Here is a 22,735-nt window from a genome sequence, read left to right as displayed (position 1 = left end):
TAAACATTGCAAACGAAGAAGAGGAACAGAGGAGGAGTAGAAGAAGAAAAGCATCGAACAAGAAATGAACCACACTAAAACAGGAAGAAACAACAACTATCCAGTTTCTAGTTCCACTTTTAAGGTGGTAAGAGACCAAGTCAACATGCGTTGTGCCATTATTAATTTAATTTAACATGGCTGACTGAGAGTTCCTTCTATGTGGTGGTTTCAGGAGTGTTCAGGTCTGTGAAACCTTCACTCTCTAACTTAACTGCAGAGGTTTACTGACTCTCTACGCTGGATCGTTTCAGAGGCTTTTCCACCCAAGACGATGCAAAGGTAGAAAACACTGAAAATGTCTCATTTGGGGTGGGTGGGGGTGAAAATGGTTAAATTTATTAAATATTTGAAAGTATTGGATATTGATTCAGTATAGCTATCCTGCCCCCATAGATCATATCATATCAACTTATATTTCATAACTTTAATATTATATATGTTGCATTTATAAGAAGGCTACTTCTTGGTAAATAAAAACATTATTATTTATCTTTTAATATCACTCAGTCAGGACTTCAATTTTTGTATTTATTTATCTATTTTTGTATTTATTTAAATTTGTATTTAGCTGTGCCCGCTTTACATTTATGTACCTATTTTACAGAAACCCGTCTACATGATATTAGTACTGTCTATTCTTTAACCTTTAACTTCATTTGTCCAGCTGTGTTGTCTATGTTCCTAGCTGTTATCTCAATGTGTGTATAAGTACACTGAGTGCATTGAAAGATACCTTGTTATGTGTTTACATACTTGGCCATTCATGTATTTGTATTCATATTTTTCTGTGTAGCCCCGCCCACCGAGTGACACCATTGGTCAGTTGACTGAAACCAAGGACTCTTAAAGAAGGATAAGACGTGACCGAAGAGTTTACGGAGAATTTAAGTTTAACCTTCTTATATAAAGTCTAAGAGATTAACCGTATTTCCTTTTCCGTCGATGCTTCGAACATTTTAAACTTTTTGTAGTAAAAACGTCTTAACGTGCGAGTGTCGTTGAAGAAGCCAACGGCTGCGTGACGTCACTTCCTCATCCTACTGTTGTGGTCCCAGATTTTAGTTAAACGAGGATGTAGATGAAGATGAAACTTGCTCAGGAACTACAGCACGTCTTCAAGCAGAGATCAGGTTTATAATCTGTTGAGGACATGAATGAGGAAACACGCATTCAGCCAGAGGTTAGTAGAAGTAGTTAAATGAAGCTTTTAGTGGTTATAAGCAATAAGCTCAACGTGTAGTTTTACTTTTACGTGTAACTTTAGGCTATAACGTCTACTGTGATTTATACTTTAAAGTTCAGTTTGAGCTTTCGTTCACTACATTTGCATCGGTTTTAACTGTATTAATTAATACGCTTCCTGACTGAACCTGTGTTGAAATGTAGAAGTGCGTTTACTCAAGTAACGCCTGTATTCAAGTACGTGTTCGAGGTATTTGTACTTTGAGTATTTCCATTGTATGCAACTTCAAACGAGGGGGAAATATTGTACTTTTTACCACACTACATTTATATATCTTTAGTTACTTTACATTATGAATTACAAAATACAAACAAATAAATAAATCCAGATGTATTATTTGAGATTAAGCCTCCCAGTAATGTATACAATAGTAATAGATTACTCTGCTTTTACCAGCTGCAACATTAAAGTGGTGATTGCATATGACTGCATCAATGATTATAATCCAAATATATGATATAGATTTATTATTCTGAAATGGGTCATTGTGTACGATGAGTACTTTTACTTTACTTGGTACTTTAAGTAGACTATTTTGCTCCAATTACTATTGTAACCTATTTTAAAGACACATTTGAATTGCTTAATCATTATTATCATGCAGCAATATACATGCAAAAATGGCAGGCATATATATGTATATGTAATGATAAATAGATGTGTCTTCTTCTCAGATGCTTCTGTTCCTGTCCCTGCTGACCTTCTGTGTGCCACTAGGGGGCGATACCTCACCAATCACCTGCTACAACGACCAAGGAGATGCTGTTGATTGGTAATTCATCGACAGTGTTCATGGACAAAGCAATCGTTTATAAATACACTTTATGCTTTGTTTGTTTTTAGCCCTGTTAGGTGACTCAAGAAAGCCTCGTAGAAACAACACTTTGCAAACCAGTGTCGTGTGAAGCTCATTTACAGCTTTCCAAATGTCCTCCTCAGGTGCACTCACTGTCTCATTCTCTGTGTTAGGTTCTACGTGTACAAGCTGCCCAAAGAACATGAAAAATCTCCCCATCAGGGTGAGATGTATTTACTGCTAGAAAGGGGGAGTGAAGGATGGACTAAAGGGAAGGAGACAGTGAACGACACCACGGGGGCTCTGGGCAGAACAGTCGGACAACTGTACTCACAAGGACAGGTGTGTCCCCCCGCCAGGTGTCTTCTTCATCTGGAACAAAAGTGGAACAAATGCTGAAACTAAACGTAGCAAGCTCAGTTCGGTTTTACCGAGAATTGGAGTTAATTGTCTGGGAAATCACCCGGGTGGACTCTAGCGTCCTACATGTGATACAGAGTTATTATAGTTTTCAATTCCTTATTATTCACGTTTCAACTGCATGCATGATTCATGTGAAATGGCCATATCAATATCATATTTTTATGACAGTCAGGACTTTTTATTTGACAGGTCCCTAAAATGCAAATTACATCCCTAAAAAATACAGATTATCTATCTGAATCCGTATTAGCTTTTGCCATAGTGGTTGTAAATCTTCCTGAGGTATTTATATTAGATTTATTTGCCCCTTTCTTTAATGTCCACAGTATTAAAAAAAACTATATTAAGCCAAGAAATATCAGTAGGAGATACTTATGGTTTCTTCCAGACATCTGCAGATTGGATTTAGTTTTGCCTGCTTCTGCTGTTTCACTGCAGACTTCTCATTTTATAAAAATACTTTTTCAATGCAGCGGTAAGCCTTTTAAAAAAAACCGTCTGCTATGACAACTTGACATATTATATCAGATTAAGAAATGGGAACTGAAAGTTACTTGTTGACGGTCTCTGAACAGCTGTGGGTACGATGTTATAGTTGTTTCAGCAGCATGATCACACAAAACATATATGATTGTACACGTCAACAGTTAACAGTGTTCTGCTTTATTGTGTTTGTCAGTTGAAGTGTGTATGTATGTGTGTGTGTGTGTGTTTCTTGTGTTCGGCCCAAGAACACTGTTTTTAATTTCATTGAACCTCTCTCCTCTTCACAGAACACAGAGGTAGCGTACATCCTTTACAATGACCAGAGGCCAGCTGAGGACGTTGGTAATGGATGGGTTGGCAACAGCAGGGGGGGGCACACAAAAGGTGAACACCACAGCAGTCCAGCTCCAAGGCCTGCATGCATAGCCCAGATAGGCTTCAAGAGATTTGGCTTTGTACTCAAAATCAGCAGATATGGGCACGTTTGTACTTTGTGTAAATTGTGTAAAATCAAAAATGACAAAGTCTACTGCAACACTGTATGAAACTAAATATTTCATAAATCAAGCTTCATTATACACCTTGTATTCCATATATCCATACATGGAAATACATATAAAACAAATGTTAATCCTATTTAAGTAAAAGAGACCCATAAGAGTCGCCAACAATACCAAAACAAAGCTACTGAAATCCAGAGACTTGGTTGATTTTAAAACAGCACAAATCATGTTTAAGGCCAAACAAATTACGAACTGAAAGTATCCAAAAGTAATTTATATTTTTATCATAGCATGCTTAAAATGACAACGTGACAGAGATGAGCTGGTACTGATGAAGAATTGAATATTCAGCTCCTCTGTTTAGAGATCAACAAGATAAATGAGCACAGTTGAGTTGATTTAGCTTTGACTCCAGCCATCTGGAGGGGAAACCTCGATGCTTGTTGCTGACAATCTTCATATCTCTGTTTCCTCAGGTGTTGTCCTGCTGGATAAAAATCAGGGCTTCTGGTTGGTCCACAGCACGCCTAACTTCCCTCCTGTACGTCAGGCAGGACAGTATTACTACCCCAGCAGCGGTGTGATCAACGGGCAAAACTTTATCTGCGTTACCTACCCGCTCGACCGCTTCCAGACCATCGGTAAGACCGGAGTCCTGCCGTGAGGCTGTACAGCACGGAGCTGTTGTAAAAATGCACGGATGACGATGATGAAGGTATTAGACCACAATCGCAATATGAGACCTGGGAGCTGATAACGATTCATTCCCTGCCTTCTGACTGCTATTATATATGAGGGAGTGAATATACCTTAATTCAGAAGGAATTCCTTTTAAAACTCGTATTTATATTGGTAAAAAAGGTAATATTTTGCTAAATAGACAATACCAGTAGCTTCTGAAATGCGGTTATATTGATGCTATCAGCTTTCTCGAGAACCGCTCATCCAAACGACTTAACAGTCGACACTGCGCTTCCTTGAGTCCTGAGCAAGACACCCACCAAGGGTGAAGTCGATCCGATGAACGGTTGTCGAGAAAATTCATAGACAGACATACATAAATACAGAGACTCCTTCCATTTTAGTTAGATTTAAATGACAAGTTAGCATATCAGCCCATCGTGTAATCCCCTGCCAATGTAATGGCGCTTCTTCAGGGAAGACAAAGCCTATTAAACCCATAATGACCCGTATTACATATATAAGAGTTTCCCTGATGTTACTCGGCCTTAAAGAGCTGCTTCGTGAAAACAGGTTTCAGCACGTTTCAGGTGAGTCTGAGTTTCCCATTAAGGTGTAAATGCTGTTTCTAAGACTGAAACCATGAATATTTGTCATGCTGTCTCATGTCGAAAGGGATTTCTTCGGTCGTTATTGTCTCGTCCCCCCCAGTACTTCAGAATCCTGTCAGGTTTTGACACGACTACAACAAGATAATGCAGATCCCAGGCAATCAGCATAAACAGGTGTCATCACGCCATGTCACCGCGCTGACTGACTCAGAAGTTCGCCCGGTTGCTATGGCAGTGCCCGGGGTAATGTTATTAGATTGAGGCGTGTTACCATAGAGATACTGGCCTTCACACTGCGGCGTGCGTTCGCTCCATCAGAGGCTCTCTTGTGAGGCTCTGGGATGCTCAGTGTGAGGCGGTGTCCGGTGCTAACGAGGACACCCAGCGATGTCAAACACAGGACGGTGTCATGTTTAATTTTAGGGCACCATGAAAGTGCACATTAATGAGAGGAAACTGAGATTTGACACTTCGTTAACGAGTTCATAAATAACCTAGGTTATTCAAATTGTGAAGACTAGTATGTTGTCAGAAATATATGCTTGTTTATGTTTTAAATTAGCTCAATTATTGATTTGATTGGCTGAACTACTGATGTTTCCTGCATGGAGTTAATGCTGAAACAGAAAGCCGATTAATGGATCAGTCGTTTGATATGAACTTAAACTATTTTAACGGTTGATTAAAAGTCATTTACGAGGCAACAATAGTCTTTAAGACACGCTTCGGTGAGGCTTAAGTTTGGCTTTACGCTGCGTCAGCACGCTCACATGCTCACAGTGACGATGCTGACACGCTGATGTTTAGCAGTTATAATATTTACCATGCTCACCATCTTAGCTTAGCGTGTTAGCATTGGCTAATTCATGTTAGTGTAATCAGGACAAAGTACAACTGAGGCTGATGGGATTGTCATCGGTTTTGCAGATGTTTGGTAACAAACCAAAGTATTGAATCCATTGAAAATGTGACCTCATGATGGTGCGAGATGAAAAGTCGATGGATCACCAACATTATTACAATTAATCCTAATGGGGACAGTAGTTGTAGACAAAAATGTCAAACCGCGGTGTCGCTAGATGAAAAGCCATTTTTAAAGATTTAAGACGTCACTACGAGATGTTGCGATGGTCATTTTTCACCATTTACTGACATGTTGTAGACTAAATGGTGAATCAGTTAAGCAGAGAGGAATGGAGTGGTTAATCAATAATGTAAGTAATTGTCAGTTGCAGTCCCAATGGAGCTCCTTGAAAGACAGTAAGCTGAAGTGCATAATGTGTTTGTGTTAGAATCAGAGTTAAGTGTATAGTGTTGTATGTGCAGCAGTTGTGTACTCTTTTATAGTTTGTTTGATGCAGGCCAACAAAGGAACAATTTACATATTGTATACGTACATAAAGGAAGAAAAATAACATGAAACAAAATAACGCCAATGATACATACATGGATTTTTACATGGAAGAGTAAAATGCTTTCACTGTATCTATAGTTCTATTATCCTTCTATCCTCTGTTGCAGTGCACATTATTGATACGCCTCCGCACCAATGTCAGCAAGACAGCGCTGCTCGTTTACTATACTGAACCCATACCGGGATCCTGGGGCGCCGGTAGCAGCGTTTGCCTTCAAATCCAATTTGTTTTTGTCCAACAGGAGAGCAGCTTCAGATCAATCAGCCTAATGTGTACGACTGCGACGTCCCCGAGTCCTTGGCGTCCCTGGTGCCCGCACTGGCTGCTGTCTGCGGGAAAAAACACCCGTCTGGTCACACCTTTCCACGTATGAAACCTGTGTCCAACCGCAGCGTGACTCTGACCTCAAAGGACGGCACCAAGTTCATCAGCTTTGCCAAAGGGTCTTCTTTTGACCAAGGTACGACTTTGGAGCAATAAAAAAAGTGTTTTCAAGCTTGTTCTGGACACAGTTCATCTTGAGGCGGCCTCACCTTGAGTTTCTTTGCAGGTATAAAGAGGCCAAATAATAATAGTTATTATTCGCCCCTGCAGACAATTTACAGCCAGAGATAATAAAAACATGTTCCCATCCATCTCCCCTCTCTGCTTCACCAGACCTGTACCACTCCTGGGTGGCCCCCAGCCTCCGGTCAGACCTCCTGGTCCAGTTCTGGATTCGCTCCACGGGCATCCTCCCCTCCGACTGCTCGCTGGGCTGGAAGGTCCTGGACATCACGCTCATCAACCCGGGGCAGACGTTCACCTTCAAGGCCAGCCAGGACCACTCCAAGTGGGCCGTCAGCCCCAAGGAGGCCGGGGCCGGGGGAGGCTGGGTGTGCGTGGGAGACATAAACCGGAACAAGGCGGAGGAGAAGCGAGGCGGTGGCACGGTGTGTCTGCAGGACCCGGCGGTGTGGAAGGCTTACCGCACGGCGGCGCTGGAGTGTGAGGCTTGTGCAGGAGGGACGATCCAGTGCTGACACCCTGCTGGAGCCCCGTGGGTAAAGGAGAGGGCCGTCATGGGTTCTTAAGGCTCAGATTATATCCGGCATGTGGGGGCTTTTAAGCTAAACGTTTGCACTAATTTGGTACAATGTGATTATCTTTTAATGTCTGGGGAAATCAATTTGAAATCAAGCGTGTTTAGCATTGTAAATGAATGATCTTGGTGATAGTCCTGAGATGCTACAATCATTTTCTTTAAGGTTCCCTGTGGAGGTTTTGACCACTTTTAATGCTTTGGTTTTCATGTGTGGCTTTATCTGCATCTGGGTGATGCAATACACATTCCAGCCAATATATTAAGACAGGTTGCTTTAAAGCTTTACATTTTTAGCACTTCTCTGCAACATTAAACACTTATGATTAAAGGTTGAAAACAATCATCTATAGGTATTATTTATTACAAGTTGAGCTTTAAAAAAAAACTCAACTAATCAGGACTGTGTTCCTAAATCTTGATTGGTGCGTGGAAGTATGTGACAACACATTATTGAAACAAGCCCCGCCCATTTCAAACCAGTGCAAAGAGCGCAAAGAAAAGAAATACAGAGAGTTAAAATAACTGGAAGTGACCCAACTTTAGCAGAACATAGTGTGTTCACGTGGGACCCCATCAGTCACAGTAAGAGGCTGATTGAGGAAATATGTTTCCGGGGCCTTTAAGGCACAAAAACCCATTTTACTTGTTCATTTGCTTGTTCAGAACGATTATGGGCTGCTATCAAGGGCTGCTGCACCCTCCTCTTCAAACTTAATGCATACAGAACAACGCTGGAGGAGGACAATTAGTCAAATCTGACAGAAAGCAGAGGGCTTTCTGGGAAAAAACACAAAAAACCTCAAAGGGCCACTTTAAATGAAAGCATTTGTTAAAGTGTCTTTAAAACCGCTGGGTATTCTTTTAACTGAAACTAAAGAGTCAATGTTGCAAACTGTATGTGTCAGTGCTGACTCACTAGCATGATCGTTGTCTGTTTAAAGGTGCAATATGTATTCAGGTGTGAGGAATGCTTTAATAGTTTGTGTTTCATGAATGCTTGTGTTATTAACTGGGTTGTATGAGTGTTTGTGAATTTCTAATGTGCTCCTCTGACATACATATCCTTAACTCAGTTTTTTTTCGTTAATGTGTCCTAGATTTTATATTTGTGTCACATTCCTTGATTAAGCTTGAAGATAAAGATGCTGGCTATCTTGAGTCTGAATAAAAAGACTAAAACACAGGCGTAGTTTTTGTCGCTGATGTATAAATTTGTCTCGCTTCATCCATGAGAAAAATATAAATGTGTGTATCTGACATGTACAGACAGCTTTAATTATATTTATGGGATACTCAGCAGCATGGAAAATATATGTCTGTATTGAAGGTGGAAAACGTTACAGCACATCAATCAAAAGCAATGAAATTCATATAAAAGTAAATTTATTAACACAAAAATAGGACATCCTGTATGTAGTGCATAAATAGCTTTGATGTGACACGACGCAGCACAGGAGGTGACGGCGTGTGCTCCATGAATACATTCTAATGCAAACACGAGGGAAGATGTGCATTCCGTTTGAGAAAGGCACTAAAACAATTCGGTAGCGTAGCATAACGCTAGCACACGTCATCTATTATTACCCAGAATCCTCTCCCTGGTCCCTCCATGCTCGTGCCTCAGCCAGTAAGGAGGCCTCACCAGCACTGAGCAGATACAACCAGAGGTCACACGACTTCTATCAAAGTCCAGATTTAAAAAAACAAAAACAGAAAGAGCTTGTGTGTTTCAAACCTACACGTGTTCATTCACACCATGAAATTGGAAGTATGTAAACAGTGAAGATGTATGGTGCTGAGCTGTGGAATCTGCATGATTTAAGTTTAGCTCATTCTCTGTTGGGACGCTCAGACCTAATAATGGCGGTGTGTTGTTTTGATTTTCCATACCTCATGTTTTAGCTACTGCGGATAAACTGAAGCAAAGCCAGGAGCTTTGAAAGTGCTGCAAGGGGGTTCATTTAAAGCTGCAATAATCAACTTTTGGCCACTAGGGGTCAGAAGAACTCCAAACGAGCTGAATGACAGCTGATAAAGTTACTACAGTTACTACGTTACTGAACATCTGAGGACATACACATCCAGCTGAAGAGGAAGTGTTGATCTGGAGTTGTGTTTCTGGCCGTCGGATAAAATAAGTGCGCATCGCTCTCTTTTTGGGGCTAGTTTGGTCTTTAACAAATAAAATTGTCTCTTTAGCTGATAGTTTCTAACTTTGTGTGTCTGCTGGTTGTTCATGTAGCACACACACTGGATTATCTGAAACAGGGTCGATAACAGCGATGAGAATGAACCATGAAGAAAGATTCCAACGCTACAAAAGGCCAAAAAAGCTCTATTGAGCTTCTGGGATGATCTTTTTTTTTTTTTTTTTTACAATATGAATAGTAATTTAATGAATTGTTATTACTAAAAGATTGATTAATGCAGCTTTAAGTGTTGAAATGAGTCAAAGCTGAAATAATTACACTCACTGTCTGTGGACACATGCTGGCCTCTTTAAAGTGAAAATCTTGCAGGTACTTGATGCACTTTTTTTCTTTTGTGAATTGGACAATTCGGACACGTGGACCCAGAGCTCCTCGACAGTGTAAACACAATGTTGACATCATACAGACGTACAAAATATATAAATATATACAAAACATATATATGTCTCATTTGACAAGCTACGGTGATGCACTCGCTCTGTGTCTTTGGGCCTTCCAGAACCAGGACCTCTGCATATTTAGATTTCATTTTGCTTCTTCCCCATAAAAACACACTTTCCTTAATCCTTCAACGGCATCTCAGAAGTCCTGACCAATCAAATGTGTTTTTTTAACATTTAGAAATGTCACTCACGACACTTAACAGCAGGGGATTTCCTGGTGGATGTAGGCAATTAAAAAAAAAAAGTTCTTATTCATTAAGTAAGAATGAAAGAAAATAAATCAAGTGCTACCTGACTGGGACTCGAGAGCCAGCACCAAAAGCACACGGTTAAAGGCTTCCATTGCTCTTCCTCTGGGTGTAACTTAGTAATGCATACTGTTTGGAAAAGAGGAAAACCGACACTGTTGTTCGGCAGTAGACGGCTCCGGTGAACGCAGCAGGGCAGCTGGAGGTATGACATGTTGTCGATTAAGACTTGGTCCTGGCGTTGGTGTTTTGGTAGAACAAGCTTTGTAGGAGCAACGGCGGAGAAAGGCATGTGTGGAAGGCCACATTCACTGAAGAGAGAAAATCCGTCACTGTGGACAAAGTTGGGTTGAGGAAAAAATAACCAACGTCAAAATAGTGTCCTGACCAGTCTCCTCCCCTTGGCCTTGATTCGAGGAAAGGTGGCGCTCGTCTCCGTGTTGATCGGATGCGAGCCCAGAGGAGTGTTCCCGCCTTTCCTCCTCAACAGGAAGTCAACACTAGATGACGACATGGCGTAGAAGACGTTTCCTGTAGCAGGGATGACCAGTTCTGCGACACGAGTAGAAGAGAGACAAATACAAACCCTGAAATTAACCACAACTTAAGATACATGCAAAAAAAATTTTAATCTCAACATTGATTTTCACAGAAATACGCCACCTAATGATGAAACTGCTACAGAAATACCATGCACATATCCAATAGGTGTTGTATTTTTCTGCACTGGAAACACGTCTTTACCTTTCCCTTCAGCCAGAAGTTGGATCAGCTCATATCTGGGCGTCTGTTTGGGGTCCTGACTGTGCTTTTCTAAGGCAGAGCTGATCACAGTGGGGGTCTTGTCATTGCTCGTAACCTGAGGGGAGAGAGGAGGATAACAATGACAAGAGGACAGCGTGATTCGCGCTAATGATATCCTCGGCCCATTGTATCCTGAGGATGTGATTCTGATAAGCATCATTACGGGATCCTTGCAGACAAGACGACGTAAGTGCAGCATGTTGGAGATAATTCGGGACATTTTTCTACAGTCCCGCTGTGCTGCTGCTGCTGCTGTTAATTAGACTCAAACGGTTTGATGTTGGTACCAGTATGCTCCGGTACAGGTTTCCATCCTGCAGGTCCATCCGTATCCTGATGATTCGCATGTCGGGCCCCGACCCTTGGATGTTATTGGGGGGGTTGTTGCCGCAGGAGACTGAGCGGCGGTGCGATTTTATGGGAGTGGACGGAGTCAGCGTGGCAGGGGTGGATTCATTGGTCGAAGAAGACGTGTCGACATCCAGACAGGACACAGACGGAGATCTCATGTGCTGCAATTCCAAATGAAAGCAACGGTGCTGATGACAATCAAGGGAGGATCAATCAAGTTCAGTACAACGCTGTTGAGCAGAGCTAAACCAAATGGAAAACAAGAGTCGCTCCGGCATACGATGTCTGTGAAACAAGCTTAATGCAACGTTTGTCTAAAAAAAACAACCTGTTTTACCTTAGTGAGTTTTGAGAGCAGATTATTGACGGGGGAGGGGAAGTCAAAGAGGCTGTCACTGTCACCAGTCAGGCTGGTCCGAGAGCTGCTCAGGCTGCGGACACGATAGAAATGTAAAAGCACATTCATATTAGGGTTGAAACTTATAATTGCGTTTATTTTTATATGCTTTTTTTTTTTTTGGCTCTTGCTTTTTAAATAATCATTTAGTCAACAAATTGCCAGATAATTGTCATAATGCAACTCGATAGCATCTTTCTTTCAGCATTTATGTGTCCCCGTCCACATTGCCTTTGTAACACGGATCTCTTTTAACTTTTCAAGCCTCAAGCCCAATAAGAGGTAAGCTCCAGACTTTAAACAACAACAAAAGAAGCTCCATTAGCGAGGGATGTTACTGTTTTCACAGTCCGAGCAGTTAGCTCCTGAAACTGAACTTCATATCTGCGGACAACCCACCACAACCTGGACCAAACTAAATCCTAGTCTAAAAATTGTGTGAATGTGGTATCATGGTCATTTTACTGTGTGTGTGTGTGTGTGTGTGTGTGTGTGTGTGTGTGTGTGTGTGTGTGTGTGTGTGTGTGTGTGTGTGTGTAGGGGCGTTCAGTATAACTTACTCTCGGCACTGTGTGATGATGACGGTTGGAGTAAGGCCACGGGGGCTCGGCTCACCAGGCGCTTCAATTTCATTGGACAGTCTGTAGCTGAAATAGGCATCATTGAATATTTTTAAATCAGTCTTTGTCCCACATACACAAATGAATGCATTGAAGACATTTTGTTTAACCGGAACCAAAACGTATAGATATGTACCTTTCCTCCTCGGTTAGCGTCGGCACACTCTGATACCACTGTATGAAGGCCTCGTCGGCGGTGAAAACACAGTTTTTGCAAGAAGACTGCAGGAGACGGATTTGAGCTAAAACCTCAAATTCCTGTTAACAAAGAAGGCATATCATCACCACGTTTCATAATAACTATGTTTGCTTCTCATTTTGCACCTCACGGCTGCCTCCACTGAATCATTCTCCTCAGATATGTTCCCTCTGCTCGCCTCTAATACGCTCTTATCTAAAAAACGAGCCCACGTATCTTTTTCTTGCTCGTCTTCTGCTCTCTAACAGGATCGCTCACAGAACTTTTGCCAGGGTGCTACAATTCCTACTCATCAAGCACACCGACCTCAGTCATAATTGCTTGTTGTGTGTCATGCGCCGCAGAAACAGAAGCTTAATCCAGAGCGAAATGCAAATCTCTAAACTTTTGACCTTTTATCTCGCCCACTGCAACACTCACCCTTCTCCTTTTGTCAAAGTTGATGTAGCCGTTCTGCAAAGGGAGTGACAGGATGTGCTATGTCAGAGTGATAATTGTAAAATACTGAGCAACTTCCAGGGGTTGTGAACAACTTTTCCCCCTGAGAGAGAGACGAGGAGGGACTTACATCCAGCCTGTCTTTGACCGCCGTGTCCAGCATGGTGAGGTCTGTGAGGAAAATGCCCAGGTAGGGCACGGTGCCCTGTGCGTTGCACTGTGTAAGAAAAAAAAAAAAGAGCGTTTTATCAATTCCCCAGTGGTTTCTACTCGCGTCGTAAAGAGCCCACACAGAGAGGGATTGCAGAGCAGCCGCCTGCAGCTATTTTCAAACGATGGCTGAGGATTCAGCACATCACACGCACACACACACACACAGAGAGCCCTCTGTTCCGCTTTGCTGCTGCACGCCGGTCGATAGCCCTTACAACCCTCCATCAAACCACTGAAACACCCCCCGCTTAGCAAAAGTGACATCAGTATCAATGTTTGAATGCAGCCGTTTTGTAGAGAAACTGTGTTTTCTACTACTTTTAGTTTGAAATATACAAGCTCTCAGCAAAACCATCAGGATTTTATATTGATCATAACTGAGTGTTTTTAACTTAAACGTTGTTTCATTTCATCCTATATTGAAAATCTATAGAAGAACATTCAGTATATACGTACAATAAAATAAGATTTAAGCCCTAAAATGACACCTGAATGCTTTTTTCACAAGAAATTCTACAAAATTGTGTCCCCCTAACTGCTACAATATCCCTTTTGCAGGTTCTTACATCATTCCTACGTTTTCCAAGGTCTCCCATAAAGGCCTGTGGGGGAGTACAGCCCTTCAGGCTAAAACGATTGGTATGCACACATGACATGGGCTGTAAAATTAGTGAAAATTGGTCTTTTTCATGCGCTTGAAGATCTGAGGTTTTGCCTCAGCAACAAATGTTGAGGTCATTATGAAGTTACTCCTCTGTGACTGGAACTATCTGAAATGTCTTGGTGGGGATTTGAAGCTCCAGTGAGAATAATTTACAAATGTTTAACTTCATGTGAACTCTTTAGTGTTTTAAGAGACGTATTCGCACAATTTCAGCCGTTGACAACAGTGTTTGGTTTTCAGCAGGTTGTAGAGGGAGTTCATTTTCTCGATCCAAAATGTTAAAGCAAGTGATCTTCCACAAACAAGCCTGCCTCTCAGATCGCTAAACCTCCATCACTCCCTTATTTCACATCGAATCAAGTCTTTAACTCCACTCTACTTACCCTATTAAGTTTGTTGTTGAGCCTGTTGTCAAGGTTGGCGAACTTTGACGAGCCCTCCTGCAACACAAAAGCAAGGATGTTGTGAGGTTTTAAAAGGAGACATATGTCGATTTTCAGGTTCATACTTGTATTTTGGGTTTCTAAGAAAAAAAATGTTGCTATATTGTTCAAAAAACCTTATTATTTCGCCTACTGTCTTTCTCAATATACCTGTATTCACGCTCTGTTTCAGCGTCTGTCCTTTATGACCCCCTCCCCAAAAAGCCCATGATGAATGTAAATTCAGTTTTCTGTCAGATGTTTGAAATCTCTGATCTGGTTTCCATCATTTCCAGCCGGAAAAATCTGCCTCTTAAGCTGCTAAATGCTCCACTATGTTCTCCAGCTAGGTGCTGACTTTGTCTGTATGTTGCCAGCCAAATAGAGTATGTTTATCAGATTAAATGGCTGATGACAGTTAGGTTAGGGCCTTAATCATATATTTATATTTATGTAATTATTTGTAATTGGATATAGACGATTCCCCCATGAATACACAACACAAAGCATTTCTTTTGTTTTATAAAAATACAAATTCAGGTTGAAAACATATACAAATTACCATAAATGTACCATTAAACTAGATAAAACCAGGACAACTAATATTAACATGAACGCACTTTCATACATTTTCATGACATTAATATTGTAAATGCAAAGATGACACTGCTCTAGACATAGTTATAATCATGCTACAAAATAAACTTTACTATATTGTAAGATGCTTCCACGACAGTGTTGTGAATAATTCCTTTCCTCAAACTTTGAGTAAGTCTTTCATTGGATCATTCATCTTACTCTCTGTCTGCTAGTCGTAGTCATTTTTAGACATGCTCTGAGATGAAGGGAAGCAACTGAGCGGGGGAAAAAAAAAAAAAAAAATCAAAGGGCAACAGAAGGCGATGGTGTTTTTCTGTCATCAAAGCTCAGAGTGAAGCTTTCAAAATGAAAGCAAATGTTTGATTGAATTCCTTTGGGGGGTATCACGGATAAAATCGCAGCTAATGCAAAAGGTATTGATGCCTGCATTGCACCGCAACAGCGAATCAAAACACGGCTAATCTTGTCAACTTCTCTAATTCTGTGACACAGTGCAAGCTAAATATACTGTACGTCTTCAGATGGGTATATCAAACTGAAGTGCAAGTGTTGACAGAATAAGGGCAGTTATACTCAACCAGATTAGACCGGTTTCTGGTCTTTTAAAGCAGTCGTAAATCTCGAGCACTCCAATGTTGTTTTCAGCTGAGACGGCTCGATTTTAGCCTGTGCAGATAGGAATTTAATAAATGTGGTCCAGCAGTGGCGCTTGACAGACACATTAATACATGTCTCATACTGCTGTTCAAATTATGGGATGCTCGTCAGCAGGATGTGAGATAAATGTGCGGAGGAGTCACGTGGCTTTTCAGAGCTGCCGTTTGAGACTCGACAGATGTCAGTGTGTGCTCGCGGTTTGCTTGTATGTTGTTTTTAGCCATGCTAGCTGCGTTGCTCTAGGGATAGCAGGATAGTGAAGCAACTTTGCCTCTCTATGTCAGTCAGTTGATCGGTTATATCAGAAATATCTTCACAGAAATTGGATGGATTCAGATGACATTTTGTACAGAGATTCATGGTTCCCAGAGGGTGTATCCCGTTGATTTCGGTCATCAGGTCAATATTTGTATTTGTCCAGTATGGTTTATGACCAAATACCTGCAAAACTAATGATGTTCCCATCAACCTCAGCTGCACATTGTGCTAATATAGCAAAAATGATCACGCTAACACACTAAACTAAGACGACGGTGGTTAGCTTGCCGATGTTAGCATTTAGCTCAGCGCTTATAAGTAAAGCCTTACAGGCCTCCCTTTTCTTCTTTTTTCCCCACATGGATTAGTTCATACAATAATAAGATCAAGTCCCAAACTGTGATGATGTTGAGTTAAGACTGATAGCGTAGCAATTAAAGCCCAAATCCTGGACCTGCATACAGCGAAAAAACGGTGTCTTTCTTCCTGTATGTAACACTAATGCTTCAGGAGTTTACATATCGCACACACAGGTGTACACTCAAAGTGTTTGCTGTAATGGGGTGAAAGTATCTTTGAAGATATTTTTAGCAAGGCAATTAAAAACATAAACAAGAATCCTCAAACAAGTCCAAGACATCAGAAAAGAGCTGTTGAAATCTGAATACAGATCAAAACAGCACTCCAACACTTTGATCCTCTGAGTGAGAGTTAAAAACTGACGGCACAAGAAACAGCTTCTCCAGCCTCTAAGCTAGTTTTATCCAACACACAAGCGGCTAAATGACAAGACGACGTTCAGGCTCATTCAAAAATAAGTGGTTCAACGCTGCGTCATGTAGGAACCAGCCTCTGCGTGCCATAAATAAAGGATCACATTTCTCACTGAACCTGCTCCATTCACACCGTATAATGCCGATTATGTCAGCCTGTTTTTAACTTTTGAAAATGTACAGTATATTAACATTTCCATTGCAGCTCTGTATTTTTTTCTTGACATAGACTTACCTCCTTAAGGAGTTCTCTGCTTTGTGAGTAGTTGTCCTTGTCGGAGAATATTTCTGACAGATCCTCGTATCTCCTCACTGCCTCCCTGTCAAGTGACCAAAGCAGTGAATTCAATTAAATCAGCATTCATGTTCCAATATTATTGAGATAATGAAATCCAATGAAGACATTTTGTACGAGCTGCGAGGTCAAAATCATGTGCTGCATGCATTGCATACTAAAGTTTGAGAGACAATGACTGATGAATGAGAATGTGTAATAACATTAACAGAGTGATGCAGATTCAGAGACGATGCTGTGACTGATAAGGGTTCATGTTGAGTGCTGAAGTGGCATTTTTAGCCTATGTAATGAAATTGTACTTCTTCTCTATGAGGTTTAATTCAGAGTTATTTAAAAGGTTACCTTGGTGAATAATAGATGAGGAAATTTACGGTAGCCATTTAAAAAAAAAATTGTTTTGAACATGTGATCAAAGCTCTAAGCATCTGAAGATGACTATACATATACTGTCTTCATAGAGGGCCGAAGGTCAGCTTTAAGTATTTACTTTTGAATCTTGACAAAATTCACTGATTTGGAAAATGTTCGTTATCAATTAATCTGCTGTGTTCTTCATCCAGTGTCCGGTGTGGACATTGTGACTTGTCACAGCAGGAAAAGCACAGGTGAAACTAATAACATTAACGAGAAGGGTGCAGTCGGTAGAGTGCAGATCTCCACCAGGTGTGTCTGCAATGACCACAGCTGTAATGTTGTATTGAATGAATTCAAACCACTGTTGTGTCTTTCAGTTTTAAGCCACCATATTAATGTGAGGTGCCACTGTTGCCATTCCTCGGTCACCAGCACAGGTCAATTAAAGTCCCCAATAACCTACAGTAATACTATAATGCCTACTATGTTGTTCTTCCCGCTTTTTTGTACAAACACAACTACCTTACACCTCAATTATGATACTAATATGCACAATTGGTGTACAACTTTTGTTGTCATGTTGTCCTGACTTTTTTATTTTTAGGTATTCTTTTTTTATAGAAGGCAATCTGACAGGCTAGCAAACTCTGAATCACATTGCTCAGTGAAAACCGTTCTCTGTGTGTGTGGCAATAAATTTCGTCTTTAAAACTGCGAGTTGTTCGTCTGCAGACCTGTCAGTGTCCTGCCACGTCTTCCTCAGCCGGTGGATGGGATTACTCTGCAGGGCAGACACGATGGCATACAGCGAGGAGAAGTTTTTCCTGGCACGGCACTCCTGTTGAAAGCACACACGGATGACTACAGTCATTTGCATGCACACACACACACACACACACACACACACACACACACACACACACACACACACACACACACACACACACACACACACACACACACACACACTGACACTGTAACCGAGAACACCTGTGGGTGTGGGTCTGGCTGGTATTGAGTTACAGTATCGGCTTGAGGTTGCTGAATAATGCATGCTGCTAAAGAGGTTTGTCCCAAAAGAAACCTGGGGTGGGCTTAGGACGGCACTTTGGCAGCAAACCAGCGATACCTCGCTCTGCCAAAGAGGATGTTGGAGTGTGTGTGTGAGTGTGTGCGAGTGTGTGCGAGTGTGTGAACGTGATGACAAATGCAGCTTCAGGAATACTGGAGAGAAGCTGCATTTTATTCACAGATAAAGAAGCTCTGAAAGGAATAAAACCGCTCATATGACCATAACAACCAAGGACAGGATATGTTTATGTGTGTGTGTGTGTGTGTGTGTGTGTGTGTGTGAGCAGGTGCTGTGAGCTCTTCAAAATTTAAAAGGAGACAGATTGTTGTGCACAATAACCAGAACGCTGTTACAGTTAATCCACAGTTCTCTTGTACAAGACCGACATTTTTAAGCAGTTTAAAAGCTTTAGTGTTTGCCTTCAGGTCGTGCATCACATTTCTCGACTCAGCACATTTCTTGTCCTGTTCATGCAGAGTACATTTCCTATTCCATTTCCTCAAGGTGTGGTGGAACTCTGGGTCTACTTCTCGTATAAAATATGCAGATTTTTTTAATAATCTCGCTTCTTATTTACTGCCAGAAGTGATCGACCACCAAATGCACTCGAATAGTGAGGGAGCACTATTTACAGATTTGCTGCTGCTGTCCAGAAATAAACCATAATTCAAGACGTCATCGCTGTGTTTTGCTCTCAGCTATTGATTAAAGTGAAATTACCAGAACAGTCACAGCAGAACGCAAGCTGACCGTGAATTTGTGATGGTATGTGCAAAGTCGGAGCTGAGAATAGGATTACGTTTAGGGGATTAAAGGGGGTTTATTGTAGGAAAATGCACAGTTGGGGATTTTTGAAGACTTGAAACCCCAACTGACATACTGTTAACATTTTCATTTCAGGATGAGCAACATTTTTTTAGCCTTTAAAAATGGCATCAAAACCTGCATTTTTTTTTTTAGAGCTGTGTCCTTTGATTTATGCACACTGACCTCTGCCACGCTGATCCATTTCTCCAGCAGTCGGGCTCTCTGCTGGCTGCGCAGATTGGTGGGCGAAAGGCAGGACGCTAAAACCGCTTTGGCCAGCTTGTTGAACTGACGTATGGTGGCCCGGACGGACCAACAAACGCCCTCCCTCCCTTTCTTGTCCCTCTGAGACCACAGTGAGCCGAGGCAGTGGTACGGGACCAGACGGACAAACAGCTCCTGATAAATGACAGCATACAGATTTCATAAACAATAACTAATCAAATCAGGTGACCTGTACCGAAATGTCTTCCCGCTTGAATTTCATGCTGATAGAAATTGAGTTTCAGAGGGTGGCCTCTTTCTGTTTGTGTTTTTGCAGCAAGCGCCCCGGCCTCTAACTGTCTGCTGGATGTCACCTTGGCTAATTCGAGACACTGAACTTGGCCTCTCGGCCGTGTTTGTTTGTGGTGTTGGTGCCTTTTGAAAAATGTATCACACAATACGGGACATAATATGGCTTGCTGCGCAGTTAATTGGAGGCCAGACGTCCTGCTAGCTTTTCACTGAAGTTGTACCTTGTGTGATTGAATTTGTAAAATTCTTGTTTTATTCCATTTATATGATGTTATAGCACCAATTAGCAGGTGTCGGTGTCTGTGCTCACTGTACCTTGATTGTTAGCTTAGCTCCTTGTGCTAAGAGACACTCTTAAGGAGTCATTTTTTTCGGTAGGTAAATTACATACAAGTCTAGCGCTAGCTTGAGCTGCTAACTAAGCATACCTGAATTAATCCACAAAGTCAACACTGACATCAAAGCTGAGTTACAGCTGACAAATCACATGCAAACAAACTCAAAAGGAGAATAGCTTCCACTGAATCCTAATTCAATTTCAGCCTCATTGGTCAATATGTTGCTTCATGCCTCCATTGAAAACGTGTTAGACAGAACTCACTGTCTCTATTTTGGTGAGCTGCTCAGCGATGATCGCTGCAGGGAATCCAAGGATGCTGGTGGGTTCAAACTTGGAGGCGTCCGGAGGAGGGCCGGTGAAACCGGTCTTATCTGCAAAGGGTGAACGTGTTTACTAAAACTGGGAATGCAGAATATAAGAAACACCTATATATCTTTTCAATCCGTTAGTTGGGGGGAATCTGTTTCTCTCAGAGTTGCTGCTGCTCTGATGTTGTGGTGTCCAGTGTGGTAATGAAGTTGTTTTGTTCCAGAGAATCGTGGCTTTCTCAAGATAACAGCTTGGTTATCTCAGGAAAACCCAAGGCAACTGGATAAATATCACATTTTAATGAGAAAATGACCTTGTTATGTTGAGATATGGAGATATTTCACTCGTGACCTCGAGATTACAGGATGAGAGGATGTGGATCTGAAGCTGTACTGAGACACAACAGTACTTTGAGCTAAATGCCAATGTTAGCATGGCAACAAGCTAACAGCGTAATGTTTACCATGTCCACTATTTTTCTTATTAGCACTAAACACAAAGTATTTCCAGAGTATTTTCAGTAACCAACGTTCTACACACTCCTGGCTTCAGAAGGCCACTAGGGAAACTGGTCTGTAAAGTAATAATATAATAATATAATTAAAGTTTGATTACGTTTCAAGGAAGCCACAACCAGCCCGTGATATATTGTCTTTGTCCTTTGCAGCCTCGGGTTGTGATTTATACTGAGACAACAAGTGTATTTCTACAAACCTCATCTAGCGAGGTCTCAACTGGTGACATTTAAATCCCAGTGAATTTACAGACCTTTATGGGCGTCAGGGAGCAGGGCTTTCTCGCTGAGCTCCTCGGCTATCCGGAGGAGGCGAGCACGGAGGTCGACTGCGGACGGGGTGTCCTGGGGGAGCAGGGGAACCAGGCGCAGCAGGCGTGACGGCTCCTCCAAACTCTTAAAGTCTTCAGGATACTCAGAGAGCCATGTGCTGAACACCATACACACCGCTCTGCAGGAATGTGGAGAGAGATGTTGAAGGAAGAAATGATTCATTATCTCCATGGCTTTAGAAGGATGTGACTCTGACCTTTATGGGTCACATCATCAGAAACATGATAATCTTTTGTTTTTATACCAACGACCTCCAGAAAGTTCAGTGTACAAAGAGAACAAAAAGGTTCCCTGTGTCGGTAAACCAGGTCATCAGGAATAGGAAAGAAACACTTTCAAATCAATCCCAAAGTTTGCTGGAAGCAAAAGAAGGGAGGTGCATCTGTTTCCGGTTTAAACCCGGGGGAGGCGCAGGTTGCCAGAAGCAGATGAACAAACTGTTGCAGATTGGAATTGATTGAATATATCGATATTTTCCAACACACCTAAAAAGTTTGCCAGGAAATCACGTTCTCAGGGGGTTTGGACAAGAAAAGCAGCTTAGAGATGAGTCTATAATATAGTGGAAGCAGAGGATCAACGTGTTGCCCTCCTCACAGTCTCCGTTCTGAACAGGACGAAGGGCCTGAGGCCACATGGCGTCTTCTTTCTGAGCGCTCCGCCGTTTTTCAGAAAAGCTCAGGTAAAAGTGTCAATTCAAACAAGATTCAAAAGGTATGATTTAAATTGTGTTTCATATGTATTATCATCTACTCAAGATCTTCCTTGTTGCCGGTGTTTTGGTACATTTTGTACTACCCTGTCCTTTGCAAGTGCCTTCATCATTTCAAGTGTTGATTATAAAAAGAAATGTCGGAGAAGCTTGTTCAGTCCGTGTCTGTCTATCCTGAACTTCACGTGTCAGACAGACACTATCATAACAAAGAGCGAACAGCCCAGAATGAGCTGTGACAAGCTCATTCATACAAGGTATTGTTGTCATAGTGTGTCATACACATTCTTTTTAAAGGTGCTCAGAGCACTTTTTTACCATGAATAGTTGTTTGCTGCTATACTACTAGAGCGATTTTGAATTTAGCACCTTGTAGGTTAATACAGTTAATAGGCCGGTTGAGATGGTTTGCATTTCCTGTTTCTATCTTTTATTCTGGTGTCTTCTGCTGGTGTTTGCTTGTTTTATATTAAAGTGAAAGCAACTATTGGTGGTATTATTGTGGGAGCCACTAAAAAATGGATTCGCTTTCGGTTATCGTCAGAGCTTAGCATTCTACCAACAACAGAGGACACACAGCATTTTGTTTTCCACAGTTACTTCGGTCGTTCCACCATCCACTGTTTCCGCTTGTGGGGAGAGTAACTGCAAATAACTTCCATTGACACCCTGGTAGCTGGAGATAGCTACCGATAGCGGCCATAAATCCAGCCTTGATTTCCCGGGAGATGGTTCCCAGTGGCAGACAGGATTGCATAGTTAAAGCGAGGCTTTCCGGGAACCAATCTAAACACCAATGGTGTGATTATTCTGCAGCCATTACGTTGTTCAATCAACATTTACTTCATAATGAGTTAAAGAAGAAAACTTTAACGTGTCATATTAAAAACAAGGTAGTA

At 41.6% G+C, this 22,735-nt stretch overlaps 2 protein-coding genes across 4 annotated transcripts in view; one reads left to right on the top strand and one right to left on the bottom strand.

Moving 5' to 3' along the window:
• Nucleotides 1–1,093: 1,093 nt before the first annotated feature.
• dnase2 (deoxyribonuclease II, lysosomal) lies at nt 1,094–8,056 on the top strand. Its single transcript, XM_079164004.1, has 7 exons — nt 1,094–1,222; nt 1,960–2,057; nt 2,255–2,423; nt 3,278–3,374; nt 3,970–4,134; nt 6,442–6,660; nt 6,858–8,056. The coding sequence occupies exons 1-7, from the start codon at nt 1,193–1,195 to the stop codon at nt 7,220–7,222; spliced, it is 1,143 nt and encodes a 380-aa protein (XP_079020130.1). The 5' UTR covers nt 1,094–1,192; the 3' UTR covers nt 7,223–8,056.
• Nucleotides 8,057–8,650: 594 nt separating this feature from the next.
• The window catches only part of rgl2 (ral guanine nucleotide dissociation stimulator-like 2), a 28,302-nt gene continuing 14,217 nt past the window's right edge, over nt 8,651–22,735 (bottom strand). For all 3 annotated transcript variants that reach the window (XM_079165194.1, XM_079165192.1, XM_079165193.1), the window contains 14 exons: nt 21,046–21,242; nt 20,230–20,339; nt 19,296–19,511; nt 17,968–18,071; nt 16,817–16,901; nt 14,255–14,311; nt 13,125–13,211; nt 12,977–13,009; nt 12,494–12,615; nt 12,298–12,384; nt 11,678–11,771; nt 11,277–11,501; nt 10,930–11,044; nt 8,651–10,737 (listed from right to left, as the gene is read on the bottom strand). In XM_079165194.1, the coding sequence (XP_079021320.1) occupies nt 10,556–10,737; nt 10,930–11,044; nt 11,277–11,501; nt 11,678–11,771; nt 12,298–12,384; nt 12,494–12,615; nt 12,977–13,009; nt 13,125–13,211; nt 14,255–14,311; nt 16,817–16,901; nt 17,968–18,071; nt 19,296–19,511; nt 20,230–20,339; nt 21,046–21,242 (1,714 nt within the window). In that variant the 3' untranslated portion in view covers nt 8,651–10,555. The remainder of the gene's footprint in view (nt 10,738–10,929; nt 11,045–11,276; nt 11,502–11,677; nt 11,772–12,297; nt 12,385–12,493; nt 12,616–12,976; nt 13,010–13,124; nt 13,212–14,254; nt 14,312–16,816; nt 16,902–17,967; nt 18,072–19,295; nt 19,512–20,229; nt 20,340–21,045; nt 21,243–22,735) is intronic.

This window comes from Pholis gunnellus, assembly GCF_910591455.1.
Source record: "Pholis gunnellus genome assembly, chromosome: 8".
Lineage (NCBI taxonomy): Eukaryota > Metazoa > Chordata > Actinopteri > Perciformes > Pholidae > Pholis > Pholis gunnellus.
The sequence above is the reverse complement of the archived record's forward strand: the minus strand, read 5'-3'. Positions and strand labels throughout refer to the sequence as shown.

What these genes read in the sequence shown, in the direction of transcription:
- dnase2 (XM_079164004.1), top strand. Translation starts at nt 1,193, where the DNA reads ATGAATGAGGAAACACGCATTCAGCCAGAG. An exon ending in CGACCGCTTCCAGACCATCG is followed by an intron (nt 4,135 to 6,441) that starts GTAAGACCGGAG and finishes TTTGTCCAACAG; the next exon opens with GAGAGCAGCTTCAGATCAAT. An exon ending in AGGGTCTTCTTTTGACCAAG is followed by an intron (nt 6,661 to 6,857) that starts GTACGACTTTGG and finishes CTGCTTCACCAG; the next exon opens with ACCTGTACCACTCCTGGGTG.